The 21,717-nt window shown below is 45.4% G+C and overlaps 1 protein-coding gene across 1 annotated transcript in view; it reads right to left on the bottom strand.

The window, feature by feature from the left end:
* Positions 1 to 21,717, bottom strand: part of LOC132394859 (tenascin-X-like) — a 168,568-nt gene that overhangs the window by 78,849 nt on the left and 68,002 nt on the right. The window contains exons 12-16 of the mRNA XM_059971266.1: positions 20,604 to 20,885; positions 18,055 to 18,333; positions 11,158 to 11,448; positions 10,377 to 10,667; positions 974 to 1,267 (exon numbers count right to left, since the gene is read on the bottom strand). Of these exons, the coding sequence (XP_059827249.1) occupies positions 974 to 1,267; positions 10,377 to 10,667; positions 11,158 to 11,448; positions 18,055 to 18,333; positions 20,604 to 20,885 (1,437 nt within the window). The remainder of the gene's footprint in view (positions 1 to 973; positions 1,268 to 10,376; positions 10,668 to 11,157; positions 11,449 to 18,054; positions 18,334 to 20,603; positions 20,886 to 21,717) is intronic.

Here is a 21,717-nt window from a genome sequence, read left to right as displayed (position 1 = left end):
GGTTTTACTGGATGTTAGTGCTGCTTTTGACACAGTTGGGCTGACTTTTAAATATTACTGCTGGTTTGTAAAACACTGAATGTTCTGGGGCCAAAGTACATCTCCGATCTCTTGCTACATTCTGAACCTTCCAGAGCCCTCAGGACATCTGGGGTGGGTCTGTTTACTGTCCGCAGGGTCAAAATTAAACACGGTAAAGCAGCTTTTAGTTACTACGCTCCACGTATCTGGAATAACCTTCCAGAGGAGCTGAGGTCTGCCCTAAATTTAAGCTCTTTTAAATCGAGGCTTAAAGCTTTTCTTTTCACTGTAGCTTTTAATTAGAGTTTTCTGCACCATAACTTCTATTTATCGTGTCTATCTTGTGTGATTTTATTCTCTTGTATATTGCCTGGAGTTTGTTTGATATTTATATCTTGTTCTATGTGAAGAACTTTGAACTCCTTGAGATTGAAAAGTGCTATACAAATAAACTTGCTTGCTAATGTTCATTGTAAGGTAGTAATCTTTATGCCTTGCTTGGCATTGTTACCACATAACAACATACTGTAACATCTACCAACATGAAGTGCTCTGCGAGCCTGGTTAGGGCACACATTAACTTCAGCCTTGAAGGCAACTTTGACACATCGCAGTGCACCTACAGGGACGTCAAAACAGGTCCACGAGAACAGGCCCTTCCACCAAGTTTCACCCATGTAACTTATTGACCTCTACTTTGGAATGGGGAGAAATCCAGAGCACCTGGAGGAAACCCATATGGTCATCAGAATGTACAAACTGCTTACAGACATGACTGATCTAGTAATAATGATATGCTGACCACTTCACTATCATGCTTTACAGCATAATTACTGGTCTGTCAGGAGTCTTTATACTGAGTGAGGAGCCGAGCTTGACATTCCACAGGCCACTCGTAACCAGAAGGAAAAGGCAGATTCTGTAAACTACAAGTCAATGGGAAGTACAATACCTTTGGTGGTCACCAGGGTGGTGAGGGACTTGGTGAGACCTGCGGCAGAGACTCCGTAGACACGGACGGTGTAGGTGGTGCTGGGTCTGAGTCCTGTGATGACGACGAGTCGCCGCTCCCCGGACACTGAGAGGTTCCGCGTCACTTCAGAGCCTTGGACCCCGTACACTACGAGGAAAGAATCAAAGACCTTCTCTGCCCTCCACGAGAGTTGGAAGGAAACATCGGTGACATCGGAGAAAGAAAGGCCGTCCAGCTTAACGGTTTTGATGGGTTGATCTCTCTCTTTTAAAGCTGTGCAGGAAAAGAGACAGGAACGTCACTGAGGCAAGAGGCACTGCGGGCCGTGATTGATCAGCAACAGCAAAGTGTGTGGATTCTCAGCGTGGACCTCGGCAGAGTCCAAACTAGAGTAATGTTTATGTGCTGCACAGTACTGCAGCGACAAAACACCACATTTCAACATCCACCGTCACAAACTGCTTCATCGACCAACCCCAGACTTCCAGATGTCTACTTACATCAACAGGGGCCCCACCACGCATCCATGCACTCTTCCTGCTACTGCCAGCGGCCAGGAGGTACAGGAGCCTCAGGTCCCACACCACCAGGTTCAGGAACAGTTATTATCCCTCAACCATCAAACTGCTGATCCACCAAAACTCTCATCTGATATCATACCTACAGATTCATTTTCAGAGACTCTGCAACCCATGTTTTCAGTATATATTCATCTATCTATCTATTTATTTTGCATAATTGGTCTTGTTTTGCACATTGGTGGTTAGTCGTTGTTGTGAGTGTGGGCTCTGATTGATTCTATTGTATTTCTCTGTTGTACTGTGAATGAACAGAAAGTGAATTTTACGGTAGTACATGGTCACATATATGTACTTTGAACTTTTGAACTTTGAACCTCAACCCACTGCAATTTACCTACCACTGAAACAGGTCTAAAGTGGACACCACCTCATCCCTAGAGCATCTGGACAGTGAAGGCACCTACTTCAGACTGCCTTTAATACTATCAGTCCGAGCAAACTCGTCACTAAACTTCAGGGCCTGAGAGTCAACACCTCCCTCTGCAACGGAATTGGTGACTTCCTGAGCAACAGAATGTCATCAGTAAGGACAGGCGGCACCACGTCCACTGTGATTATTCGAAACAATGGAGCCCCGCGAGGCTGTGCCCTCAGCTCCCAACTCTTCTCATGATTGCAAGGCCAAACTCTGCTCTAACCCCATCCACGACTTTTCAGATGACACCGCTGTAGAGGGCCACATCTCAAATAACGTTGCTGGAGTACAGACAAGAGACAGAGAGACTGGCAACATGGTGTCATGACAACAACCTTTCCCTCAACGTCTTTGGCTTCAGGAGAGGGGCAGTGCACATCCTCCTCTCCACATCAGGGGTGCTGGTCCAGTGTGATTGGACCAGTAGTTGGTCTTGGTCCAATCACACTGATATCAGGGCCAGGCAAGCTCACCAACACATCTACTTCCTCAGGAGGCTGAAGAAATTCCTCATGTCCCTGTCATCTCTCATCGCACCATAGAAAGTGTTCTGTCCGGATGCATCACTGCTAAGTACTGAATCGGCCTCTTGCATGATAAGATGGACTCCTGATCTCACAATTATTATGGTCCAGCAGTTTATTTGTTTACCTGCACTGCAGTTTCTCTGTAACTTTTGCACTTTATTCTGCATTGTCATTGTTTTACCTTGTTCTAGCTCAATGCATGGTGGAATGGTCAGATCTCTATGTACATCCAACATCGAATTGTACAGCACAGTACAGGTCCTTCAGCCACGATGTGGTGTCAAGCCTTTAACCTACTCCAAGATCAATCTAGCCCTTCCCTTCCACATAGCCCTCATTTTTCATATGCCTGTCTTAGAGCCCCTTCAAACCCCTAATGCATCTGCCTATACCACCACCCTTGGCAATGCATTCCACATGCCCACCATTCTGTAAAGCACTTCCTCTGACATACCCCCTGCACTTTCCTGCAATTGCCCGAACATTAAAAGAGAATGCAAGACAGCCTTCTCGCTGGATTTTGGTACACGTGACAATAACACCACTCGGCCATGAACAGTCCCAAGCATGCCTGTGAAAGGAGGAGAGTTGGGGATGGGGTGGGCGATTCCCGGTAAAATCTCAAAAGCTGCAGAAACACCAACAGAGACTCCAAAGACCTCGTTCCCAGGAGTAGAAGGACCTTTGAAGATGATTTACACCTGGGGAGAACATGAAAGACTGGCCCAGGAGAAGGACTTTGGCAACCTGCTGTTCGTGGTCTTTGCCCCAGTAGGGGTGATAAAACCAAAAGATGCAAGAGCAGAATTAGGCCAATTGTCTCATTGAGTCGCTCAACCATTTCATCATGGCTGATTTATTATTCCCCTCAACCCCATTCTCCTGCCTCCTCCCCGTAACCTTTGGCATTCTGATTAATCAAGAACCTATAAACCTCCACTTTAAATGCACCTAATGAGTTGGCCTCCAGAGCTGACTGTGGCAGATTCACCACTGTCTGGATCAAGAAAATCCTCCTTATCTCTGTTCTAAAGGGACTTTGCTCTGTTCTGAGGCTGTCCTAAACTCCCCCACTACAGGAAACATCCACTCTATCCAGCCCTTTCAATATTCAATAGGTTTCCATGAAATCCCCGCTTTCCTTCTAAACTCCAGCAAATACAGGCCCACGGCCATCAAAAGGTTAACCCTTTCATTGCTGGAATCATTCTCATGGGCTTCCATATCCTTCCAGTAATGAGGAGCCAGGACTGAACAGAATATTCCAAGTGTGGTCTTGAGACCTCACTTAATGTTACTAAGTTATTGAGTATGGTTTTATTGTACATATTCAAACTACAAAGTGGAGGCTTTGGAGAGAGTGCAGAGGAGGTTGGAGAGTATGTCATGAGGATAAGCTGAGCGAGCTAGGGCTTTTCTCTTTGGATGAGAGGAGCCTTGTTAGAGGTTTACAAGATGATAAGAGGCACAGATCAGATGGATAGTCAACACCTTTTTCCCCGGGTGGAAATAGCTCATACAAGAGGGCATGATTTTAAGATGACTGGAGGAAAATATGGTGGGATGTCGGAGGTATAAGTGGTGGGTGCATGGAAAACACAGCCGGGGTGGTGGTGGAGGGTAATGCATCAGGAATATTTAATGGACTCTTAGATAGCCACATAGATGAAAGAAAAAGGGGGCGGTTATGTGGGAGTGAAGGGTCAGACAGACAGACATACTTTATTGATCCCGAGGGAAATTGGGTTTTGTTACAGTCGCACCAACCAAGAATAGTGTAGAAATATAGCAATATAAAACCGTAAATAATTAAATAATAATAATAAGTAAATTATGCCAAGTGGAAATTAGTCCAGGACCAGCCTATTGGCTCAGGGAGGAGTTATAAAGTTTGATGGCCACAGGCAGGAATGACTTCCTATGACGCTCAGTGTTACATCTCGGTGGAATGAGTCTCTGGCTGAATGTACTCCTGTGCCTAACCAGTACATTATGGAGTGGATGGGAGTCATTGTCCAAGATGGCATGCAACTTGGACAGCATCCTCTTTTCAGACACCACCGTCAGAGAGTCCAGTTCCAACCCACAACATCACTGGCCTTACGAATGAGTTTGTTGATTCTGTTGGTATCTGATACCCTCAGCCTGCTGCCCCAGCACACAACAGCAAACATGATAGCACTGGCCACCACAGATTAAAAGGATCAGCACAGCATCGTGGACTGAATGGCCTGAAATGTTCTGCAATACCACAACAGAATCGGTGAAGACAATAATGGTAACTGACACGGACTAATTTAAAATGTCCCATCCGTGTCTGGGATATTTATCTGCTGCAGTGCCCGGTCGTGCTCCAGTGTTCAATGTTCTGTACATTCGGGGTCGACCACGGGCATTGCATCCCAGCTGTCTATGTGCCGTGCAAGCCAGGGCAGAACAGTGTGGAGAGCAAGCTGCTGCCCCTCACCACACAGCCGATGAATCCAAAGGAACCGCAGAGCCTGATACAAATTGGCATCAGCAGCGTCACAGAAGTCAGCGTTGAGCTCCATGTAGGATCGCCTTGGGGACTCCCACTCCGGATTTTCCCCCGGGGTTTACTCCCGAAGCCTTCCTCAAGACAACTGAGGTTCGAGATCCAAGTTTTCCTTTTCCCAGGTGAGCTGCCAACCACGGCTGATGAGCCCCACTGGATGTTGGATGCTGCGGTAGGGTAATGGTTAGTGTAACTCTATAGTTAGCAATCCTGTCGTGTGAGGCCCCTGGGGTAAGAGTGACCATAATATGGTGGAATTCTTCATTAAGATGGAGAGTGACATAGTTAATTCAGAAACAAAGGTTCTGAACTTAAAGAAGGGTAACTTTGAAGGTATGAGATGTGAATTAGCTAAGATAGACTGGCAAATGATACTTAAAGGGTTGACGGTGGATCTGCAATGGCAAGCATTTAAAGATCGCATGGATGAACTACAACAATTGTTCATCCCAGTTTGGCAAAAGAATAAACCAGGGAAGGTAGTGCAACTGTGGCTGACAAGGGAAATTAGGGATAGTATCAAGTCCAAAGAAGAAACATATAAATTAGCAAAAAAAAGTGGCACACCTGAGGACTAGGAGAAATTCAGAGACCAGCAGAGGAGGACAAAGGGCTTAATTAGGAAAGGGAAAAAAGATTATGAGAGAAAGCAGGCAGGGAACATAAAAACTGACTGTAAAAGCTCTTATAGATATGTGAAAAGAAAAAGATTGGTCAAGACAAATGTAGGTCCCTTACAGTCAGAAACAGGTGAATTGATCATAGGGAACAAAGACATGGCAGACCAATTGAATAACTACTTTGGTTCTGTCATCACGAAAGAGGACATAAATAATCTTCTGGAAATAGTAAGGGACCGAAGGTCTAGTGCGATGGAGGAACTGAGGGAAATACATGTTAGTAGGGAAGTGGTGTTAGGTAAATTGAAGGGATTAAAGGCAGATAAATCCCCAGGGCCAGATGGTCTGCATCCCAAAGTGCTTAAGGAAGTAGCCCAAGAAATAGTGGATGCTTTAGTGATAATTTTTCAAAACTCCTTAGATTCTGGATTCGTTCCTGAGGATTGGAGGGTGGCTAATGTAACCCCACTTTTTAAAAAGGGAGGGAGAGAGAAACCGGGGAATTATAGACCGGTTAGTCTGACATCGATGGTAGGGAAAATGCTAGAGTCGGTTATCAAAGATGTGATAACAGCACATTTGGAAAGAGGTGAAATCATCGGACAAAGTCAGCATGGATTTGTGAAACGAAAATCATGTCTGACGAATCTTACAGAATTTTTTGAAGATGTAACTAGTAGAGTGGATAGAGGAGAGCCAGTGGATGTGGTATATTTAGATTTTCAAAATGCTTTTGACAACGTCCCACACAGGAGATTAGTGTGCAAACTTAAAGCACACAGTATTGGGGGTATGGTATTGATGTGGATAGAGAATTGGTTGGCAGACAGGAAACAAAGAATGGGAGTAAACGGGACCTTTTCAGAATGGCAGGCAGTGACTAGTGGGGTACCGCAAGGCTCAGTGCTGGGACCCCAGTTGTTTACAATATATATTAATGATTTAGACAAGGGAATTAAATGCAGCATCTCCAAGTTTGCGGATGACACAAAGCTGGGCGGCAGTGTTAGCTGTGAGGAGGATGCTAAGAGGATTCAGGGTGACTTGGTTACGTTAGGTGAGTGGGCAAATTCATGGCAGATGCAATTTAATGTGGATAAATGTGAGGTCATCCACTTTGGTTGCAAGAACAGGAAAACAGATTTTTGTCTGAATGGTGGCCAATTAGGAAAAGGGGACGTGCAACAAGACCTGGGTGTCATTGTACACCAGTCATTGAAGGTGGGCATGCAAGTACAGCAGGCAGTGAAAAAGGCAAATGGTATGTTGGCATTCATAGCAAAAGGATTTGAGTACAGGAACAGGGAGGTTCTACTGCAGTTGTAAAAGGCCTTGAGACCGCACCTAGAGTATTGTGTGCAGTTTTGGTCCCCTAATCTGAGGAAAGACATTCTTGCCATAGAGGGAGTACAGAGAAGGTTCACCAGATTGATTCCTGGGATGGCAGGACTTTCATACGAAGAAAGATTGGATCGACTAGGCTTATACTCACTGGAAGTTAGAAGATTGAGGGGGGATCTTATTGAAATGGATAAAATTCTAAAGGGATTGGACAGGCTAGATGCAGGAAATTTGTTTCCGATGTTGGGGAAGTCCAGAACAAGGGGTCACAGTTTAAGGATAAAGGGGAAGCCTTTTAGGACCGAGATGAGGAAAAACTTCTTCACACAGAGAGTGGTGAATCTGTGGAATTCTCTGCCACAGGAAACAGTTGAGGCCGGTTCATCAGCTATATTTAAGAAAAAGTTAGATAGGGCCCTTGTGGCTAAAGGGATCAGGGGATATGGAGAGAAAGCAGGTACAGGGTTCTGAGTTGGATGATCAGCCATGATCATACTGAATGGCGGTGCAGGCTCAAAGGGCCGAATGGCCTACTCCTGCACCTGCTTTCTATGTTTCTAACAGCTCAGGACGTTCCGAAGTCTGGGGGTTCAATTCCAGCGCCGGTCTGTAAGAAGTCTCTGTATGTCCTTCCTGGGGAACGCACAGCTTTTGTGTGGGTTTCCCAGGGTGTTCCAGTTTCCCAGGCATACTGAGCAGGTTAACTGGTTATTGTAAATTGTCCCATAATCAAGTTAGGGACAGAGTCAGGATATCCCATTGTAAAAGCCAATGGAATCTGACGTCCCCTGACTGCGGGGCAGCTAATTATACAATCCAGAACGGCGGGTGTGGAGACAGGCCTTGCCTGTTCATTCCCTGCCACTGGAGAAACTTCCTGGTGATGCCACACAGCTGTCAGCGTTGCTGCAGTAACACTTTCCATCTTCTCCCAAACAAACAATGTACAAACCTGGCAAGGGCCATTAAAATGCTGTCATCCGAAGGCTGGGTGTGTCTGGAGCAACTCCAGGCTCACCCCCTCCTCCCTGACAGCATGGAAGGAGGCTGTTCAGCTAATCGTGCCCAGTTTCAAAGTTCACACCAGCACAGACAGAGTGCCTGGCTAAGGCGTTTGGAGGTAAGTATACAGGGTTGTCAGAGGTAAGTTTTTTTATATGGAGAGTGGTGGGTGTGTGCAGGAAAGAGGCAGATACACTATAGAGAGTTAAAAACCTTTCAACAGATGTATGATGGCGAGCATATGGTGTCTTTGGAGAGGGTGTAGAAGACAATCACCAGGGTGTTTCCTGGGCTGGAGTGTTTAGGAGAGCTCAAGTAAACAGATTTTTTTTCTAGAGCATTGGAGGCTGAAAGGTGTCCTGGTAGAGGCACTGTATATGAAATTTTGAGAAAGAATGATAGAGTAGACAGTCTTTCTCCCAGGTGAAAAGGACTAATACCAGAGGGCAAAGGTTTAAGGTGAAAGGTGAAAAGTTTAAAGGAGAAGTTCAAAGGAGAGGGGAGGAGTTTAAAGGCAAGTTTCTTTTTACACAGAAAGTGGCAGATGCCTGGATCCTGTTACCAAGGCAGATGTTTGAAGTAAATATTATAATAATGTATAAACACAAGAGATTCTACAGAAATCTTGAGCAACACGCACAAATTGCTGGAGGAACTCGGCGTCAGGCAGCACCTACGAAAGAGAATAAACAGTTGGCACCCCGCTCCAGGGATCTTCAACTGGACTGAAAAGGAGGGGTGGCAGAAAGCAGAATAAGTGGAAGAGGAATTACGGGACAAGTACGAGCTGGCAGGTGATAGGTGACACCGGGTGAGGGGGAAGGTAGGTGGGTGAAGGGGAGGGGATAGTTGAAAGAAATGAAGAGGAGGGTATCTGATGGGCTGGACTATGGAAGAAAGGGAAGGAGCATTCAGACAGACACATGGACATTTGCATCATCCTGGGAGACAAGTGAGGTACCCGAAGTTAGCTAATTGTGTTCCAAGGCTATAAAACTAAGCCGGGACATTATAGGCCCATAAATCAAATACCGAGTACAGGAGTTGGGATGCTGTACCAGATGTCGGTGAGGCCTAATTTGGAGCATTGCTTGCCTGCAGGAAAGATGTAAATAAGGTTGCTGCATCCTTGTAAATTCATGTTGCATCCATGTTGCGTGCAGTTATAAGAAAAGATTGAATAGGTTAGGACTTTATTCCTTGAATGTAAAAGATTGATCGAGGTATACAAAATTATGAGGGATATAGAAAGGGTAAATGCAAGCAGGCTTTTTGCACTGAGGATGGGTGGGACTACCCTTAAGGTCAAGGGTTAAGGGTGTGTTATGCCCTGGGTAAAATTTTTACTGCTATGCTGCAGCTATTTCACTTTACCAGTTCTGTAAGAGCAGTGTTTCTAGAAACGTCCGGTAAAAAGGGGTTTCAGGTGAAAGGTGAAATGGTTGAAGGGAAAATGAGGGGAAATTTCTTCTCTCTGAGGGTGGTGAGAGTATGGAACGAGCTGCCAGCACAAGTGGCACATGTGAGCTCGATTTCAACGTTTAAGAGAAGTTTGGATAGGCACATGGATGGTCGGGGTTTGGAGGGCTATGGTCCAAATGCAGGTTGATGGGAGTAGGCAGTCTAAATGGTTCAGTTTGGATTAGATGGGCTGAGGTTGCCTGTTTCTGTGCTGTCCTTGAGTCTAGGTGGGGAATGGAGCGATATGGACCATGTGTGGCAGATGGAATGAATACAAACTGGCATCATGGTCTGCACAGATGTGATGGGCAGAAGGCCCTGTTCCTTTCCTGTAACTTCCTATGCTCCAAGATTTATTATACCTTATATGTCAAAACCTCCGTCTCAGGTATCACAGAAGTCCATAGATGTAACTGAAGTCACTAGAGACTCGAACATATTTCTACAGATGAACCGTGGAGAGTATTCTGATGTTGCACCTTCGTCTGGTATGAAGGCGCTAATACACAGGATGGGAAAAGCTGCAAAGGGTTGCAAACTCCATCGTGGGCACCCGCCTTCCCACCATGCAGGACGTCTTTAAAAGGTGCATCCATCATGAAGGAGCCCTGCCACCCAGGACATGCTCTCCTCTCATTGCTACCATCAGGGGCCTCGAGACAAGAACAATGATTTCAGAGGAGCCTTCTCTGCCCTGCCTTCAGATTTCTGAACAGACAATGACCAAACCCATGATAATATAAAATTGTATCTTACAGTATGTTTAATGTATACATAACAACACATTTCACAACATCTACCAGTGATAATAAACTTGATTCTGATTCCTCTGCTGATATGGACATTATTTAAACATTTTACTTCCATCTGTCTCAAATTAGCTTTTAAGAAAATCATACCTGTGGTGGTGACCTGGGTGGTGAGCGGCTGGGTCCGCAGAGAGCCCGAGATCCCGTAGAGATGGATGATGTATCGGGTGGAGGGACGGAGACCACTGATGAGATACACTCGCTTCTCGCCGGCCACCGTGATGTTCCGGGTCTCCTGTGACCCCTGAACCCTGTACTGGATGAGGAAGGTGTCGAAGGTCCTGTCCGTGGTCCAGGAGAGGCGGACGGAGTTCGATGTGACGGTCGGTGTTGACAGGGTGCCCAGTCTTACCGGCGATGGGGCATCTTTGTCCTCACCAGCTGAAACGGAGAGGTTGAGGCATGAAGAGTCACGGATTTCACTACAACCCACACACAGCAGGCGGGAGCAGAGACGGCCAACCTTCAGAATTGGCTTCCAACACGCCGTCTGAGGCCCCTGACAGAATTTGTTAGTCCATAGGAAGTAAGCAACTAAATCTGCTTCAGGATATTAAAAATGCGTGAGCTGGACCGAGTAAACATTACAAAAATATCACCTAATCTGTGAGGATTCTTTACACTAACAGCCAGCTTCTCCGATGCAGGAAATAGTCCTGAGCACATCTGCCAGTCTACAGGTGAGTTCCTGGATGGATAATTACAGAGGGGGTGGGGGAGGGTGAGGGGGAAGGGGGGAAGGGGAGGGGGGAGTGGGGAGAGGGAAGTGGGGAATGGGAGAAGAGAATGAGAATGAGGGAGAGAATTTGAGGGAGAGCGACAGATGGAGACAGAGATTGACATTCAGAGGGATCGGACTGCTCCACAGTACCTGTCGTGGTGACCTGGGTGGAGAGTGGCTGGGTCTGTAAACTCCCCGAGATCCCGTAGAGAAGGATGATGTATCTGGTGGAGGGACGGAGACCACTGATGAGGTACACTCGCTTCCCACCAGCCACCGTGATGTTCCGGGTCTCCTGCGACCCCTGAACCCTGTACTGGATGAGGAAGGTGTCGAAGGTCCTGTCCGTGGTCCAGGAGAGGCGGACGGAGTTCGATGTGACGGTCGGTGTTGACAGGGTGCCCAGTCTTACCGGCGATGGGGCATCTTTGTCCTCAGGATCTGAAACAGAGAGGTTGAGGCATGAAGAGTCACGGATTTCACTACAACCCACACACAGCAGGCGGGAGCAGAGACTGCCAACCTTCAGAGTTGGCTTCCATATGACCAGGAGCAGAGTAAGTCCATTTGGCCCATCGAGTATGCTCCACCATTCCATCATGGCTGATCCATTTTACTCTCAGCCCCAATCTCCTGCCTTCCACACCCTCCCAGCCCAAATCTCTTCATGCTCTGACTTATCAAGAATCCATCAACCTCTGCCTTAAACACACAAAAACACTTCACAGCTGCCTGTGGCAAAGAATTCCATAGATCCTTCACTCTTTGCATAAAGAAATTCCACCTCATCTCCATTCTAAAAGGACGCGCCTTTATTTTGAGGCACTCATCCATAGGAAACATCCTCTCCCTATCCACTCCATCAAGGCCTGTCATCATTTGATGGGTTTCAATTAGGTCAGTACTCATTTTTCTGAATTCTAGTGAATACAGGCCTGGAGCCATCAAATGCTCTTCATATGACAAGCCATCTCGTCCTGGAATCATTTAGTGAATCTCCTTTGAACCCTCTCCAGTTTCAGCACATCCCTTCTAAAATCAGGGGCTCAGAACCCCAAGTGTGGCCTCACCAGTGCTTTACTGCATCTCAAAATTACATCCATTTGAAGTGAATGCTAACATTGCATTTGTCTTCCTCACCACTAATTCAAACTGCAAATTAACCTTTAGGAAATCCCGCACAAGGACTTCCAAGACCCTTTGCACCTCAGATTTCCGTATTTTCTCTCCAGTCAGAATAAAGTAAACCCTTTCATTTCTTCTACCAAAGTGCAAGACCATACACTTCCCAACACTGCATTCCATCTGCCACTTCATTGCCCATTCTCCTCATCCGTCTAAATCCTTCTGTAGCCTCAAAACTATCTGCTGCTCCACCTATCTTCGTATCGTCTCCAAACCCTGTAACAAAGCCATCAATTCCATCATCCAAATCATTGACATATAATGTAGAGAGGATCGGACCCAACACAGACCCCTGTGGGACACCACTAGTCACAAGCAGCCAGCCAGAAAAGGCTCCCTTTATTCCCACTCTTAGCCTCCTGCCAATCAGCCACTGCTTTACCCATACTAGAATCTTTCCTGTGATACCATGGGATCGTAGCTTGTGAAGCAGCCTCATGTGTGGCACCTTGTCTACGGCCTTCTGAAAATCCAGGTACACACATTAACCAATTCTCCATTGCTTATCCTGCTTGTTACTTCTTCAAAGAATTCCAACAAAGTTGTCAGGCAAGATTTTCCTTTGAAGAAACCATGTCTATTTTATCATGTACCTCCAAGTACCCCAAAACGACATCCTTAACAATCAACTCCAAAATATTCCCAACCACTGGGGTCAGACCAACTGGCCTATAGTTTCCTTTCTTCTGCTTCTCTCCCTTCTTGAAGAGTGGAGTGACATTTGCAATTTTCTATTCTTCTGGAACCATCTGATTGGTCTATCAGAGTTCTCTTTGGGAACTAGTTGACTTGATCAGCATTTCTGATCTGCTTATTGTTCATGATTGCACTTAAAAAAAATCTAGTGATTCTTGAAAGATCTTTACTAATGCCACCACAATCTCTTCAGCCACCTCTTTCAGAACTCTGGGATGTACACCATCTGGTCCAGGTGACTTATCTACCTTCAGATCTTTCAGTTTCCCAAGAACCTTCTCTCTAGTTATGGTAACATCACACACTTCATGACCCCTGACTTCCACCATACTGCTGGTGTCTTGCGCATTGAAGATGCAAAATACTTATTCAGTTCGTCCACCATTTCATTGACCCCCATTACTACCTCTTTAGCATAGTGATCTGATATCTACTCTTGCCTCTCTTTTACACTTTATGCATCTGAAGAAACTTTGGTATCCTCTTTAATATTATCAGCTAGTTTATTTTTGTATTCTATCTTTACCTTAATGACTTTTTAGTTGCCTTCTTTTCGTATTTAAATGCTTCCCAATCCTGCAACTTCCTTCTAATTTTTGCTCTATTATATACCCTCTCTTTAGTTTATATGTTGCCTCTGACTTCCTTTGTTGTCACCACCATTGTGTCATCTTGCCTTTAGAATACTTCTTCCTCTTTGGGATGTATATATCCTTCGGAATTGCTTTCAGAAATTCCTGCCACTGCTGCTCTGCCGTCTTCCTTGCCAGTGTTCTTTTTCAATCAATTTCAGTCAACTCCTCTCTCATGCCTCTGTAATTTCCTTTACTCATGGTAATACTGATATATCTGATTCTAGCTTCTTCTTCTCAAATTTCAGGGTGAATTCGATCATATTATGACATATGTATAGTCAGGTGACAATAAACTTGAACTTGAAAGGTTACGAGTAGCTGACAGAAGAATGGTGTTGAGAGGGATAATAAATCACCACGACAGAGTGGCACAGCAATCTTGATCAGCCTTATTCTGTTCCTATGTCTAACTTTGCTTTTGGCCTATGCCTGAAATTTAACCAGTTAAGAGATATTTTGATCACAGTTTGAAAGATTTTCCAGGTGCTGCCAAAAGCAAAGTATTCCTACTGTTGGGACTGGATTTCAGGAGTGAACCCGGAGGGCAAAAGTGTTTGAGATTTTTTGTTGCAAATTACAATGATGTTGAAAACTTTCATTTAAACCAAGGTTTTGTTAGGCAGGGTCTCCAGGAGGCAACTAACTTCAATTCTTCCTCCCCTTCCCACGCTGACAGGATAGTCCTTGGCCTCCTCTGCTACCACCGTGAGGCCACTCTCAGGTTGGAGGAGCAACACTTTATAGTCACTTAGCTTCCAACTTGATGGCATTAACATCAATTTCTCTAACTTCTAGTAAATTCTCCCCCTCCCTCCTCCTCAAATTTCAGGGTGAATTTGGTCATATTATGATCACTTGCCCCTAAGGGTTCCTTTACTTTAAGCTCGCTAAGCAATTTCGGTTCATTGAACAACATCCAATAGCTGATCCTCCCCCCACACCCCCCTCCCCCCCCCCCCCCATGGGCTCAACCATGAGGTACTCTAAACATCCATCTTTCAGGGATTCTAGAAAGTCTCCCTCTTGGAATCCCTCACCAACCCGATTTTCCCAATCTACCTGCGTATTAAAGCATTGGCTGATTTGTAGGAGACAGTGAATGGAAGAAAAGGCTCCTTTTCTGGTTGGCTGCCAGTGACTAGTGGTGTTCCGCAGGGGTCGGTGTTGGGGCCGTTTCTTTTAATGCAGGTTAAGTCGGTGGTGAGGAAGGCTAATGGAAAGTTAGCATTCATTTAAAGAGGTCTGGAATATAAGAACAGGGAAGTCTCCTGGAGACTTTATAAGGTACTGATGAGGCCTCATCTTGAGTATTGTGAACAATTTTGGGCTCCTTGTCTAAGAAAAGATGTGCTGGCATTGGAGAGGTTTTGAAGGAGGTTCACAAGGATGATTCCGGGAATGAAAGGTTTGTCATACGAGGGATGTTTGATAGCTCTGGGTCTGAATGAGGGTGGATCTCATTGAAACCCTTTGAATGTTGAAAGGCCTAGACAGAGTTGATGTGGAAAGGATATTTCCCATGGTTGGAAAGTCTAGGACAAGAGGGCAGAGCCCCAGGATAGAGGGGAGTCCATTCAAAACAGAGATGCAGGGAAATTTCTTCAGCCAGAAGGTGGTGAATTTGTGGAATTTGTTGCCACCTGCAGCTGTGGAAGCCAGGTCATTGGATGTTTTTAAGGCAGGATTGATAGGTTCTTGAATGGACATGGGATTAAAGGCCATGGAGTGGGGTTGAGGAGGGGGAAAAAAGGCAATGATTGAATGGCAGAGCAGGCTCGATGGGCCAAATGGCCTAATTCTGCTCCTATGTATTATGGTCTTATGGTCTTATATTGAAATCCTCCATGATGATTGTCCTAATTGTCCTTTCAGCAAGCATTTTCTATCTGCTGTTGTGATTTGTAGACCACATCCTTGCAACTCTTTAGAGGTCTGTATATAACTCCCATTTGGGTCTTTTTACCCCTGCAGTTCCTTCTCTTTGTCACCTTCTGCCCTATGTCACCTCCTTTTAACTTCACTTTTTTTTGTAATTTATTTTTTATTTATGTTCATCATCAAACATTTCCATAAGATAAATTTCAGACATTGTACATATATATCATATATATCACAAATCTCCACAAAGTATTTATCTGAGGTACACACTTATAGAAAAGAGTGGAAAGAAAAAACAAGCCAAAGGAATGAACTGTGCACAAGTAGGGAGTGATATTTTTTTTTACAACATATTCATTGATTTGTGAGAATAAAATCAGGCCTATGAGGTGTTATGTAGTTAAACCATTTTTCCCAGTATGAATCAAATTGTTCCAGCTTATGATTAACAGATGCAGTTATCTTCTCCATTTTGTAAATGTCCATGTCCATCCATGCATTTAAAGTTGGGCTCTCCTGTGATAACCATTTCCTAGTAAGAGTCTTTTTACCAGCCACCAGCAGTATATTCATTAAATATTCTTTTCAATCATTCTTGAGGCATATATCCAAAATATATGGTCTTACTCTCTAAGGGTATTTCACATTTAAAGATGTCTTGTAGGGCATTGTGTATCCCCCCCCCCCAATAGTTTTTGATAATAGGGCAGTCCCAAAAAAATATGATAATGATTTGCATTTTGATTTCCACAATTTCTCCAGCAAACAGGGAGGGTACTATCATAATGGGATTTCTGATTTACAGGTGCGACAATATGTTAATAAGATGCTTAAAAATGTAACCAAGGCAAGTACATGCTTGATAGAGCTCTTTAGAAAAGTATATAATTCAGATAATGGTAGTAGAATCATTTCAAGCATGTATAAGGGGTTGTCAAATCTTCGACTTCATACAGTAAAACAAAATGGGAGAAGGAAGGAGGGATAATTATATCTGAGGAAGAATGGACAACAATATGGAGGTTATCAATGGAAGTGTACCAGTTCACAGAAATGGAGGGAGTTTGGATGGATTAACTTCACTTTTTACCGACAGAGCAATGTCACCCCTTCTGCCTTCCTGCCTACACTGTATATCCTTGGCCATTGAGCTCCCAGCTATATCTTTCTTTCAGCCATGAATCAGTGATGCCCACAACATCATACTTGCCAGTCTGAAGCTGTGTTACGAGTTCATCGACCTTACTCCATATACTGCACATATTCAAATAAAACACATTCAGTCCTGTATTCCCCTTTTTTGATTTTGTCTGCCTTTTACATTGCAACTCATTCTGTTGAGAATTACAGCTCTCTACCTAGCTCCCTAGAATCTCTCTTCAAGACCTCCTCACCTTGTCTTCCTATGTCACTGGTGTCAATATGTACCAAAAGGCTGCTCTCCTTTGCCCCAAGGATGCCACAGACATGATCTGATCCTGGCACCAGGGAGGCAACATACCATCCGGATGTCTCCATCGCTCCCACAGAACCTTGTCTGTGTTCCTCTGACTAAGGACTCTCCTATCACCTTCACCTCTCTGCTCTTCTGAGCCACAGCACCAGACTCTATCCCAGTGACCTGGTTGCTGTGGCTCCCCTGGTAGATCGTCCCCCTCAATATTATTTAAAGTTAAATACTTATTATTGAGGGGAACGGTCACAGCTGTGCATTCCCCTTTCTTCTACTGACAGTCACCCAGTTACCTGTCTCCCTGTAGCCCCTATCATCTCCTCATTCTCCCAGTCCGAGTCAAAGGTCATTGACCTGCAGCTGCAGTTCCTTAATACGTTCTTTCAAGAGCTGCAGCTTGGTGCACCTGGTCTCCCAGACTTCCCAAATCCCACACACAGTACAAAACACTGTTCCTGGAGCCATTCTCACTCATCTATACACTAATAGATGAGGAATGAAGAGGAGGAAGGGAGGGAGAGAGAGGGAAAGAGGGAGGGAGAGAGAGGGAAAGTTCCAAGACAGTCTACCTCACCCAAGCCTGCTGAGCCAAAGCCACTCTAAAGACTGGCACATTCAAAAGATTGGCCTCTCTGCTTGCACTTGAATTATTGGTCTTTTCTGATGAATCCCTCTTGCTGATAGGTTGCTCCTCAAATCAGAAAAACTGCTGCAAAACTCTGTCTTCAAAATCTCGATTGCCACTCTGATTAAAAAGTAGCTGTTTTCACACGCCCCTGGTGTGCATTGTCCAACTCAGAGAAAACTGGCTTGAAGCTCTGCTTTTTAAATCTTCAGCATGGATCTGACTAAAAAGTAGCTCTTTTTACACAATGCTGCCAATGCTGCCTTCTGGTGTTGATTGTCCAACTCCAACATATTGTCTGAGTTGTTAGTTCACAGGATGTAAACAACCGTTTCAGAACATTAAAAATGAGTGAGTTAGACCACGTGTACATTACAAGAACATCACCTAATTTGTGACAATTCTTTACACTAATTCACAAATTCTCCAGTGCAGGAATAGTCTGCGGCCAGCTGCCAGTCTACAGGCGAGTCCTTGAACGGACAATTACAGAGACAGAGACAGAGAGAAAGACTGAGAAGGTCAGATTCACATTGAGAGCATTGGATATTGAGGATCAGACTGCTCCACAGTACCTGCAGTGGTGACCTGGGTGGAGAGGGGCTGGGTCTGCAAACTCCCCGAGATCCCGTAGAGATGGATGATGTATCTGGTGGAGGGATGGAGACCACTGATGAGATACACTCGCTTCTCGCCGGCCACCGTGATGTTCCGGGTCTCCTGTGACCCCTGAACCCTGTACTGGATGAGGAAGGTGTCAAAGATCCTGTCTGTGGTCCAGGAGAGGTGGACAGAGTTCGATGTGATGGTTGACGTTGACAGGGTGCCCAGTTTCACCAGTGATGGGGCATCAGCTGAAATGGAGAGGTTCAGGTGTGAAAACCCTTACACAATGCCTCAGATATGTTCTCATCAACACCTGATACAACTTCAACATAATATCCAACTCCTGTACTCAGTACTCCGAGTATCAAGGCCAATGTGCCAAGAGTTCTCTTAATTGTTCTGTCTTTGGCAGGTTGTCTCTCAGCAGCTTGAGACCCGTGTTCTCTGCCCTTAAGACAGTCCTCTGAGTCTCTCGGCTTGACTAAGCCCATGGTTGTCTAACCACAGACCATAACATTATGTCTAATTGATTATAGCACATCATATTCTTGGGTGTTTGGACGCATGACCCATACCACCAATTCAGGATCAGTTATTACCTCTCAACCAGTTTTCAGTGGGAGTCTTTGATTGGACAGTGGCACAGACACAGTAGAAGCATTCCTGCAGAAGCCTGAAATGGAGTTTGAAATTCCTAATCTCCATAAAAGACAGGTACCATCTAGCGGAGCAGTCGTCATCTGAGTGGTCTGAGTCAGAGTGGTAAGGCTTTGCTCAATAGGCTTTGGTGAGAACAGGCAGAGATGAATAGATTTATTTCTTACTTCTTATTCTTATGTAGCTCTTGACAGTAAAGGGGGTATGTCTACAGAGCCCGTGTTCTCTCTGGGTGTCAGATGTGGGATTTCCAGGAGACTTGCAGCCTCCCCAACAGCCACATCTACACCAGGTGCATCGAGGTGCAGCTCCTTAGAGACCGTGTAAGGGAACTGGAGCTGCAGCTCGATGACCTTCAGTTTTTTAGTGAAAGTGAAGCAGTGATAGACAGGAGCTACAGGGAAGTAGTCACCCCAAGGCTACAGGAGACAGCTAAATGGGTGACTTTCAGGAGAGGGAAGGGAGAATGACATAAAGTGGAGTGCACTCCCATGGCTGTGCACCTCAACAATAAGTTCTCCATTTTGAGTACAGTTGGGAGGGACAACCTACCTGGGGGAAGCAACAGTGACCGTGCCTCTGGCACTGAGTCTGGCCCTGTAGCTCAGAAGGGTAGGGAACTGAATGGATGGCAGCAGTAATAGGGGACTTTATAGTTTGGGGGACAGATAGGCAATTCTGTACATGCAATAAAGAAACACGGATGGTAGTTTGCCTCCCAGGTGTAAGGGTCTGTGATGTTTCTGAACACGTCCACAACATCCTAAAAAGAGAGGGTGTAGCCAGAAGTCATGGTACATATTAGCATCAATGACATAGGTAGAAAAACTGAGGAGATCCTGAAAAAAGAATACACGACCCCCTCTCCCACACTCCTCCCTGCCCACAACCCCCTCTTCCACACTCCTCCCTGCTTACGACCCCCTCTCCCACACTCCTCCCTGCCCACGGCCACCTCTCCCACACTCCTCCCTGCCCACAACCCCCTCTCCCACACTCCTCCCTGCCCACGACCCCCTCTGCCACACCCCTGCTTGCCCCTGACACAGCCACGCTCCTCTGTGTCCCTGTCTTCAGAGTATGGATAATAGTTAAACCATATAAAGTCTTTGATAATAAATGTACTTTGAACTTTAAGCAGTGAAAAAAGAGAGCAAACTAGTGAAGTAGGGAGAGGCCACTGCACAGGACTGGAAAAAGCTGCAGAACATTGCAACCTCAGCCATCTGCATCACATGAACCTGAAGACACACACTCAACTGCTTTAGGAACAGCTTCTCCCCCTCTGCCATCAGATTTCTGAATGGACAGTGAGCCCATGAACACTACCTCAGTACTTCTCCTCCTCTTTTTGCACGACTTATTTCATTTCACTTCTCATTGTAATTTATAGGTTTTCTTCCAATGTTTTGCAATGTTCTGCTGCCAACATGCCCTGGTGATATTAAACCTGATTCTGGTTCAGAGCCAGTGTACATGGATTCATTGTCCATTCCTAAATCTGATGTGGGTGGGGAAGAAGCTGTTGAATGTGTGCCTTCAGGCTCCTGTATCTCCCCCCTGATGGTGGAAATGAAAAGAGGGTGGTGAGGCACTTAATGATGGATGCTACCTTGTAAAGGCAACACCCTTTGAAGATGTTCTTGATGGTGTGGAGGCTTGTGCCTATGCTGGGGCTGGCATCTACGTCATGCAACCTTCTGACCCGTCCCTCGGAACCACTCGGAGGAGCATTGGGTTAAAATCCCTCTCACGTGGACACTTCTGACGGTTAGGATGAGGATACTGACTCTGGTATTGGTAGGCTTAAATGAAGATTTCAATCAATTCCATCTCAAACTAGTTTCCAAAAAACATGTACCTGCAGTGGTGACCTGGGTGGTGAGCGGCTGGGTCCGCACAGACCCTGAGATCCCGTAGAGATAGATGATGTATCGGGTGGAGGGACGGAGATCCCTAATGAGATACACTCGCTTTCCGCCGGCCACCGTGCTGTTCCGGGTCTCCTGTGATCCCTGGACCCTGTACTGGATGAGGAAGGAGTCAAAGGTCCTGTCTGTGGTCCAGGAGAGGCGGACAGAGTTCGATGTGATGCTCGCGATCGATAGGCTGCCCAGTCTCAAGGTGCTTCTGTCCGTGGTAGCTTGAGGGTAGAAACCAGAGTTATTGGTGGAGAAAAATTCAACTCAATGTACACCAAGCCCTTGGGATAGAGAGCTGAGCTCTTGTCTCACCTGGGCCTTGTAGACATGTCTCAGAAGCAGGAATCAGTCATACTATCCCTAAAGCTTCATCTATCAGTCAGTCAGGATGCTCGCTCTGACCAGAAGGAAAAAGTGGAACTAGTCCATTCGGCCCAACCAGTGTGATCCTCTATTCCATTATGGCTGATTTATTTTCCCTCTCAACCAGTATCCTGCCTTCTCCTCATAACTTTTGATGCCCTGACTGTTCAAGAACCTACCATCTTCTGCGTTAAATATACCCAATGACCTGAATTCTTCTGCCATCTGTGACAATGAATTCCGCTGATTCACCATACCCTGCTGAAGAAATTCTTCATCTCTGATCTAAATGGATGCCCCTCTATTCTGAGGCTGCACCCTTTGGTCCTCAACTCCCCCACTATTAGAAACATCTCTCCATGTCCGTTCTTTATTGACCTTTCAATATTTGATGGGGTGGGTGGGAAATCTCATATTCAATGAGATTCCAACACCCTCTCCAACACTTGTTTCTACATTCCAGCGAGCACTGGCCCATTCTGTTCCTCATAGATTAACCCATTCATTCTCAACATCATTCTTGTAAATGTCCTCTAGACCCTCGTCAATGCCAGCACATACTTTCATTGATATGGGGCTCAAATCTGCTCTCGATACTCCAAATGTGGTCTGACCAATGAAGTGTCAACATTACATCCTTGCTTTAATATTCTTGAAATGAACACTAACATTGCATTTACCTTACGTCCC

Source organism: Hypanus sabinus, chromosome 5 (genome assembly GCF_030144855.1).
Source record: "Hypanus sabinus isolate sHypSab1 chromosome 5, sHypSab1.hap1, whole genome shotgun sequence".
Taxonomy (NCBI): domain Eukaryota; kingdom Metazoa; phylum Chordata; class Chondrichthyes; order Myliobatiformes; family Dasyatidae; genus Hypanus; species Hypanus sabinus.
Note: the sequence above shows the minus strand (reverse complement) of the source record. Positions and strands in the feature narration are given on the sequence as shown.